This window comes from Mobula birostris, chromosome 7 (assembly GCF_030028105.1).
Source record: "Mobula birostris isolate sMobBir1 chromosome 7, sMobBir1.hap1, whole genome shotgun sequence".
NCBI lineage: Eukaryota > Metazoa > Chordata > Chondrichthyes > Myliobatiformes > Myliobatidae > Mobula > Mobula birostris.
In genome coordinates, this window is record NC_092376.1 from 143,443,957 (window position 1) to 143,453,675 (window position 9,719).

At 39.6% G+C, this 9,719-nt stretch overlaps 1 protein-coding gene across 1 annotated transcript; it reads right to left on the minus strand.

Annotated features, from left to right (window-relative positions):
• Window positions 1-473: 473 nt before the first annotated feature.
• On the minus strand, window positions 474-9,428 carry rack1 (receptor for activated C kinase 1). Its single transcript, XM_072263842.1, has 8 exons — window positions 9,216-9,428; window positions 5,717-5,888; window positions 5,390-5,537; window positions 3,950-4,045; window positions 3,082-3,192; window positions 2,716-2,856; window positions 1,336-1,446; window positions 474-612 (listed from the first exon to the last, which is right to left on the minus strand). Exons 1-8 carry the CDS (start codon window positions 9,322-9,324, stop codon window positions 547-549), a joined length of 954 nt encoding a protein of 317 aa, XP_072119943.1. The 5' UTR covers window positions 9,325-9,428; the 3' UTR covers window positions 474-546.
• Window positions 9,429-9,719: the final 291 nt, after the last annotated feature.

Below are 9,719 nucleotides of genomic sequence, written 5' to 3' on the forward strand. Positions count from 1 at the left end.
AGCATGACCATTTGTTGGATGTTAACCAACAGGTTTTAAAAAATGACAGGCAGAACAGAGGTCTACTGTTCTTTAAAGAATAACAAGCAATTTTTGCATTTTACAAAGAACAGATAACAAGAACCAATAACTCAACCAATGGTGTTAACGCGGATTATGCTCTTTGAATTGGAGTTAGCTGCTAAATTCATCTCGACTAATATGGTGAGATGTTGCTATTCAGAACCTAGATGTGTTCAATTTAAGAAAAAAAAATCACCAAGCTATAAAAATTGTATGCAAAGTGCAGGTTGGAAACAAGGCACAAACAAAATACCCAAATTGATCTCAATCACAAATACAACCATTACAAAAATAATGGAGCAAATCAACATCTAAAGCAAACTGTTTCAGATGACAGATAAAATGGATCTTTGGAGTAATTATCCACCCAGAAAAGAATAAATAATTGAATAAGTGTTCTCTGCACATAGTCAGTTGAAAAGTAGCAATATTTTATTTTGAATCAGCCCAAACAAGATTCTTCATCTTCTTGCAAAATGCACTTCATCTTGTTCCAATGGTGACCTGCCAGACTCTGATAAGGTTGTCCGTGTAGCCAGCAAACAATGTCTGCGGGAAAATAAAGTCAGAAGTTAATCTTAATATTGCAGATTTTAAAACACAGAAAATTTAAATTTAACTTAAAAAAAAGCAGTATCTCTACATTTCTAGATTCACATGCAAACAGCTAAACCAAGAACTTGCTACAGGGACTGCAAGATATTCTCAGCAGCCATAAGAAATACTTAACCTGCATACCGTGCATAGCCACATGTAATGCCACCATTCCAATTGAAGCTATCAGCCTCAAATCCCTCATATTTGTAGAACATATACAGTACTGTATTGAAGTCTTAAGACGCGTAAAAAATTCTGTAAAGCAAAGATGCTTTCGAAAATAATAAAATTAAAAGATTCTACTTATCAAAAAATACTGCAGTAAACAGTAAAAAAAAACTAAATCAAAGCAATATTTGGTGTGACTACCCTTTGCCTTTCAAAATGCATTAATTCTCCTAGGTATCGGCTGGTAGGTTGCTGCATCTTGGAGAATTTGCCACAGTTCTTCTGCAGACTTTGGTTGTCTCACTTACTTCTGTCTCTCCGGGTAATCCCAAACAGCCTTGATGATGTTGATATCAGGGCTCTGTGGAGGGCATACTATCTGAAGCCATCTAAAAAAATCTAGAGTGCCTAAGACTTTTACACATCACTTTAGCATCCCTACAAGGGCAAGATGCTTATGTGAATGAATCATAGGAATACTATCCATATTTCATTGTGCTAAGATACCTGTCCATCTGCAGACCAAGCCAGGCATGTACACTGTGGAGGCTCTGCTTTACTGCTGGTGCTAATTACTTCCTGTCGCAATTCATCCACTATGATTTTTCCTTCCAGGTCCTGTGAACAATTCAAAAATATATTTTAGAATGACCACTAAAAAAAGTAGTGTTACACGTACAAGTTAAGGTTTCTGGTTAAAGCTGAAAATGGTTTTACTGTTATTGCATTTTGGGGCATTGGCATTCTTAGGAGTCATAGAACACAACAGCACAAAATGCCTTTTGGCCCATCTAGCCCATTGTCAACTATTATATAGTACCTAGTTGCATTAACCTGCACCCAGACCATTGCCCTCTATACCCCTCGCCATCCACGTACCTATCCAAATTTCTCTTAAATTCTTAAAAGCCATCTATCCTTCCCCTGTGGATTAAACAGCATTGAGCAGGCAGTGCCCAGTTTAAGCATTGCCCATTCTTACCTGATAAACAGGTCAGTCTGAAGGAAAACAAGTGTTATGCTGCAATTGTTTTAGTTTTTATATCAGCTAGTATTTAAAACTAAACAAAAAATAAGACTATATACTCAGAGCAAACCAAGTGCTAGCCCCAGACCACAAAAAGGGAGAAACTGCATGGTAGTGAGGGAGGAGGTAAAGGACTTGTTCCGATTGCAAGTCTAAGTGCCAGGAGGGAGATCAGTGGGGAGGGACGAACAGACAAGAGACAGGTGCAGTTTCATTCTATACTCAGTGTAGGAGGTAGCTAATAAAGTGGCCACTAAATGTATGTCTGTGGTCTTCTGCTGCCCACCCATTTCGAGGTTTGGCATGTTGTAATTTCTGAAATACACTTCTGCACACCACTTGTATAGCATGGTTATTTCAGTTACTGTTCCCTGCTTGTCAGCTTGAACCTGTCTGGCTATTCTCTTTTGATATCTCCTATTAGCCAGGTATTTTCACACACAGAACTGCTGCTCACTGGGATGTACCTTGTTATTTTTTGCACCACTCTCTAAACTCCAAGAGACTATTGTGTGAAAATCTCAGATCAAGTTTCTGAGATACTCAAACCACCTCCTCATGCACCAACTATCATTTCCATGGCCAAAATCTCATTCCTTTCTCATTCTGATGGTTGGTCTGAACAACAACTGAATCTCTTGATCATGCCTGCATGCTTTTATGCATTGAGTTGCTGCCACGATTGGCTGATTAGATTATTTGCATCGACGTGTACAGATGCACCTAATGAAGTAGCTACTGAGTGTACACTCTTAAGAAACAGTCTGCTTTAAAATTAATGAACACCAATCTTAATTTGTCTCTTACGAAGTTTCACCTTTCAGTGCTTAGAAGAAAATCTCAAAAATAAACCCACTCACCCAAATTTTAATGCTTGGCCCGGTGGCAGCACATAGCCAGTACCTATTTGGGCTGAAGCACAAGGCATTGATGATGTCACCACCATCCAGGGTGTACAGATGTTTTCCCTCATTCAGGTCCCACAACATGGCTTGTCCATCCTATAGAGCGGAAAACATTTGACATGAAATACAATTCACAGGCTCCTTACCACTGAACACTTGCTAGCTTTTGTTTTAAATGTTTAAGCTGAGCTGCCAAAAATCACACCTATGCAAATACTTTGATTAGAATGAAGTCAAATCTTATTAAGAGTTGATAAGGAAACTTCTTGTTACAATTTAGTCAGCAAATGAAAAGAGTAAGCATGCAAAACAGAAATGTACCTTGCCACCTGATGCACACAGGGATCCATCAGGGGAAACAGTAACGGTGTTCAGGTAACCAGCATGTCCAATATGATTTGTTTTCAGTTTGCAATTGGCTAGGTTCCAAACCTAGAAGAGATACCATTTAATACATTTTTAAATTCAATAGTTTTATGTCAAATAATGCTAATTTTAAGTAACCAAAGAACTCAGAGGAATTATAGTGGGCTGCAAAGTGGTTTAGGTAGTATCTTACAGCTCTGGCACCAACTCTGACCATGGGTGCTATGTGGAACTTGCATGTTCTCCATCATCATACATGATTCTCCAGGTGATCTGTTAAATTCCTATTTCCCTGTACATATTATATTAGATGGTAGTTTTATTAATTACTGCAAATTATTCCAAGTGTAGAATGGGTGGAAGGATGCTCAGTGCAGAGTTGATGGGCAAATTAGATTATGAAGACATATAGTCCTCTTTCATGAAGGGTCACAGGGAAATAAGTGGGGAGAATGGAATCGATGGGATTACTCAGAGTGTCAACATGAACAGAACATGCCAGTTTTTTCTGTCTAAAGAAAAGCCTTGCACATGAATGGAATGTGTGCAAATTAGCATGTTCTACACACTTTCTTTTCCATAGATGCTGCATGGCCTGCTGGGTTCCTCCAGTATTTTGTGTGTGTTGCACACAGGGATTCTTCTTCACAACAAATTAAAAGGATAGCAAATCCCCAAAATGAACTGTATAAAACAAGAGAATGAACACAAAATCTTATATGCAGCCCATCTCAAAAAAATAATTCAAGTATCAAAGTGGTACAAATTCTGCTGTAACAACCCTCCACTCAAAACATTTAATCTGTAATTTTGACATACTTACCTTAACCAGTTTATCCCAACCACAGGAAACAATGATGGGATTACTGCTATTTGGTGAGAAGCGAACACACGAAACCCATTCACAGTGGCATTCATCCTAGGTTTTTAATGGATAAAAATATGTAAGATTTGGTAGTTACTAGAACAAATCCACCATCATTTCCATTGCAGAATTCCTACCACAATGTATCAACTAAGGTGTGTACAATTTCAAGATGCCAAGACGTGCATAATAACTTTCCTACCATACTTTATTTAATATCAAATGAAAGTGCATCATCTGATAAACAGCATTCCACAGTACCAACTATTGAAAAGCAAATTTCAGTTACTATACTGCCTTGAACAAACAATGAAAAAACTCTGCTGATACCAAATACAATCCTGTGGTTAAGAAAATCTAGTCAGATGCTTCTTCTTCCTCACACTATAAAAGTCATAATTTTAACATTTCAACATTAAATATTGTTTGAAACTGAAATAATCAAGCTGTATTGAATTAGAAGTGGGCAAGACAGCTAAACTTGTGTAAACTCTGTACAGCCAACACAGTAATTCCAGGTTTTATACAATTACAGCACACAATGGATTTATTCAGTCCATCCTCATCTCTACAATGAGATTATGACATTTGTCATTTCATGATCATAGAAATCTTAAAAGAACATTAAAAAAACACCCAATCCAATTCAACCATTCAGCTCTATGGATTTCTGGTTCTGCAAACCTTTTTTAAGATACACTGAACATTTGAGCCCCTACTATGTATTCGTACTCCTACGTCTCTCCTAGAGAAGCATTTCTCCCATGTCCCCTGTCCTTTCACTGGTTTTTTTAAAAACATGTTTGTTGACTTTTGCCCCTTCTACTAACTTAGCCCCTGAATTTTACACTCGACCTTCTCAGTACCAAAAAAATAACTAAATCCGTCTAGCCTTTCCTCAGAGCTGAAATTGTATTAGTCTGGCAATCTTCTCAAATCTCCAGAAGCATTCCAGTATTAATCACATATACCTTACATCAGTGACCAGAACAGCACACCCAAATTGTCAATTTACATTATATAGTTGTATCAACTTTCCTGAGCTCTTATTCTGTGCCTTGCCCAATAACATATACATATTTATTAACTAATTCACCTGTACTACTTTAATCTATAGGCACATACTCCTCCTTCCCTCACAACTTCCAACACCCCCCCCTTTTTTGGCCTTGGTACACCACTTATGGAGTTCCATCTGCCACATTTCTGCCGACTGTCCAGACTATCCACATCATCCTGCATTCTAAAGCCTTCTTCCTCACTGTCTAGCATCTACTTTTCACCTTAGGAATACTGACACAACTCAAGCATAAAATAAGGAGGTGACTACCAGGGAGATAAGACCACAATGTATGTTAAAATATATGGAAGTGTAAAAATTCACAGCCTTGAAGTTACCTGAATGGTATATTTGCAAACTCCCAGGGTGTTCCATAGTTTAACTGTTTTATCACGGGAACCAGACACAATCTGGCGATTATCTGCCGAAAAGGCAACACTCAGAACATCCTTGGTGTGACCAACAAATCGACGGGTAGTTAAGCCCCTGGAAAAGTAATAAAACTGGCTTCATAACATTCCCAGAAAGTTGCAGAAAAACTACCATTCATTGTAAAATTAAGCTCTAAATTCTTTAATCAATACAAGTTGGATTTAAAATGTCTTTTAAATAAATTATTGCATAAATGCAACTATCTGAAAATAGCGATTTATATACATTCTTACGTTGTCAAATCCCAAAGTCGCAGGGTTCCATCCCAGGAGCCAGAGAGGGCAAACTGACCATCAGAAGAAATGACCACGTCACTAATAAAGTGAGAGTGACCATGGAGGGAACGTTGAGGGACACCGTAACTAGTCTCATCCCGAGTTAGTTTCCACATGATGATAGTTTTATCTGAAATAGAATAAACATGGTGAATCAAAAATCGATTGAAACTATTGCTACTCAACCACAATGAGCCATTTTATTGCAATTTATCCACATCTCATTTTATAATAACTAATTTTTTACTAGCACAATAACTAATCAAGGGAAATTGGCAGTTATTTCTACTTGATAACTGTTAGTGTGAAACAATACTGGAAGATCCATAAAAGCTGTTGCTGTTTTCCACCCGTGGGAATTTTGAAATAAACTTTCAGAGAAGAAATCTAAATTCAGTAGGTTAATTGATGTGTTTTCACTACAGATCCTGCCTGGACCTTTAAATCATTTTGCAGAATTTCAAACCGTGCTTCCATTTCCTTTAGCTCAAAAGATCCATTTCAAATTTGTTATATCTTCCCTGGATAAATAAAGGTAACTGAGTGGATATGAAGATGGCATACGGTATGTTCCAGAATAATTGTATTTATTTTGACAGAATGAATGTATAAATAGCACTTACAGCAGCAAGGAATTTTAATGATAGTGTACACAGATGCACACAAAAAACATGGAAAAATCGAAGCAATTAAGAAACCAATTCTAAGACTATATTGCACAGATCAATACAAATGGGAATGGAAATCTTGCTGCAATTGTTGGGGATTTGACGAGTCTACAATCCCTCACAATTAAACTCACTATACCAAACAATAAACATGAAGAGGACAGTGCAGTATGACTTTACATTTGTTCCACAGATAGGGGAAATCGTTGTTAAAAAAAAACTAAAGGAAATAGCCCACATTCACTTATGAAAAATAAGCCCTCACAGGAACATGAGCTACACTGATATACCTCCACAGTAGAAAATCTACAACTGCAGGCCCAAGAAGTGAGCCATTTAAGGTTGAAGTGACTTAAAATTTGTATCTTAGACTTTCAATTCTGAAGTTTGGAGCAGCATAGATGCTCAGACATTGAGAACATTCAAGAATGACATCCAGATAATTTGCACAGAAAGATATGGGAGAATTAGTGGCCTACGTGGAATTAAAGGATCAATTATAAATATACTAAACCCAGAATAAGGATGAGGGGGCACAATTTCTGCTTCCATTTATGCCTCAACAAAGCCTTGTACATCTTACAGAGGGCCCTTAAGTAATAGAAAGCACTTTGGTTTATGCAGGTTTTTCGAAGGCATCTAGATGCGTACAGCATACAGTTATAGAACACTACAGCACAAAAAGGGGCCCTTCAGTCCATCTAGTCTGTGCCGAACCATTAAAATCTGCCTAGTCCCACTGACCTGCACCCAGACCATAACCCTCCATACCCCCCTCTTCTACACATGTATCCAAATTTCTCTTAAATGCTTTAAATCAAACCCCAGTTACCACTTGTCCTGGCAGCTTCTACATGCTCACCACCCTGAATGAACAAGTTGCCCCTCAAGTTCCCCTTAAACATTTCACCTTTCACTCTTAACACATGACCTCTAGTTGTAGACTCTCTCTCAATGTCAGTGGAAAAAGCCTGCTCGCATTTACCCAATCTATACCCCTCATAATTTTATATACTTTGATTAAATCTCCCCTCAATCTTCTGTGTTCAAGGGAATAAAGTTCTAAGCTATTCAATCTTTCCCTACAGCTCAGGTCCTGAAGTCCTGGCAACATTCTTGTAATTTTTGAGTCATTCAATCTGATTTACAAATTCCCTGTAGGCAGGTGACCAAAACTTCGCACAATACTCCAAATTAGGCCTCACCAACATCTTATAAAATTTCAATACAAAACTCCAACTCTTGTACTCGATACTTTTAATTTATATAGGCCAAAGTGTCTTAACAACCCTATCTGTGCCGCCACTTTCAAGGAATTATGGATCTGTATTCCTAGATCCTTCTCTTCTAACACACTCCTCAGTGCCCTACTGTTGATTGTCTAAGACTACCCTGGTTGGTCCTCCCAAACAGCACCTCACACTTGTCTGCATTAAATTCTATCTGCCATTTTTCCAGCTGGTCCAGATCCCACTGAAAGCTTTGAGTCTTCCTTCCTGTTCAGTCCTGTGGCACTCACAAATTTGCCGATCCGGTTAGCCACATATCATCCAGATCATTGATATACATGACAAATACTGGACTGAGCACTGATCCCTGTGGCACATCACTAGGCACAGGCCTCCGGTCAAAGGCAACTATCTACCACTCTCTGCCAATGCCTAATCCAATTTACCACATTTTGAATGCTGAGCAACTGAACCTTCTTGACCAATCTCCCATGAGGGACTTTAAAGGCCTTGCTAAAGTCCATGTAGACAACATCCACTGCTTTGCTTTCATCAGCTTTCCTGGCAATTTGCTCGAAAAATTCTCATAAAATTGGTTAGACACAACCTACCACGCACAATGCCACATCAATTATCCCCAATCAGTCCCTGGAGGAACTCCTAGCAACACACACACACTCGCAAGCCAGATAGCATCTATGCAAGAGTACAGTCGTAGTTTTAGGCTGAGACCCTTCAGCAGGACCAGAGAAAAAAGTTGACTGTACTCTCTTCCATAGATGCTTCGTAGTCTGCTGAGTTCCTCCAGCGTTTTGTGTGTTGCTTGGATTTTCAGCATCTCTTGTTCCTAATCAGTCCCAGTCTATCCAAATACTTACATATTCAGTCCCTTAGAATACCTTTTAATAACTTTCCCACTACTGACGTCAGACTCACCAGCCTATAATTTCTTAGCTTGCTCTTAAGAGGCTTTCTTATACAACATAAAATGAGTAATCCGCAAATCCTCTGGCACCTCACCTGTGGCTAAGGATGTTTTAAAAAATATCTCTGCTGGGGCCTCTGCAATTTCTGCACTATCCTCCCACAGGGTCCAAGGGAACACCTTGTCAGGCCCTGGTGATTTATCCACCCTAAGCCAGCATCTCCTCTGTAATCTGTTTAGGGTCTGTGACCTCGCTGCTGCTTTGCCTCAATTCTATATACTGTGTCCGTCTCCTGAGCAAAAAAACAATTTTAGACCTGCCCTCTCTCTTTCGAACATAACATGCTTATTAAAAGTTGGCTGCATTGAGTTAAACAGTTTTTCAACTTGCTTTCCACCGCTCTTTTAGGATTGCAAAGAGTTAAGGCTCTCCTGCAGCGGATGTCAGCACACTACGTTGAACCTGCATCCACTCCTGATACAGAGCCACGAGGAGGATAACTCTATAGTTTTAAAGCATACGATAGAGGGAAGCACAAGTAAAATTAAATGCAAAGTCGAGCAAAACGTTGCTCGGCTCGGCCCACATTGCTAACACCGCGGGTTGGACTCCTGCCTGTCCCGATCTGGCCTACCTCGGGACGCTGATAGAATCATGTCTGGAAATTGCGGGGTAGTGGCGATTTGTGTCACCCAGCCATTATGACCCTTTAGGGTCCCGCGAAGGGTCATCTGCTCCGTCATTGCAAGTGGAAATCGAGCGTCCTCAGAGCCGATGGAAGCGGATTGCGGCACAGTCTTTGCCTCTACAAAGCGGCCTTCCCCACAGCCACGGAGAAAGAGGAAGTCGCCGGGCCGCGCCCGGATATGACGCACAGACGCGGGGCTAGGCGCGTCGAGCGGCCACAGAGGTCGCCGGTTTGCACAGTGGGAGATGGAGTTACTGTCTGAGAGTGGGTGTTCAGTTTAGTTGTAGTTTGTTGTTAAATGTAGACGTGTTTGAAAACAGCCTTGTGTGGTCTGTCCACTCTCGATCAGAAATGTGCCGTGTTACCATCGATTTTTTGGTGCCACTCACTTAAAAGTAATAGTGGCAGTTCAGTGATTTCCTAACGAAAAAAGTCACGGAGGTAGTAGAA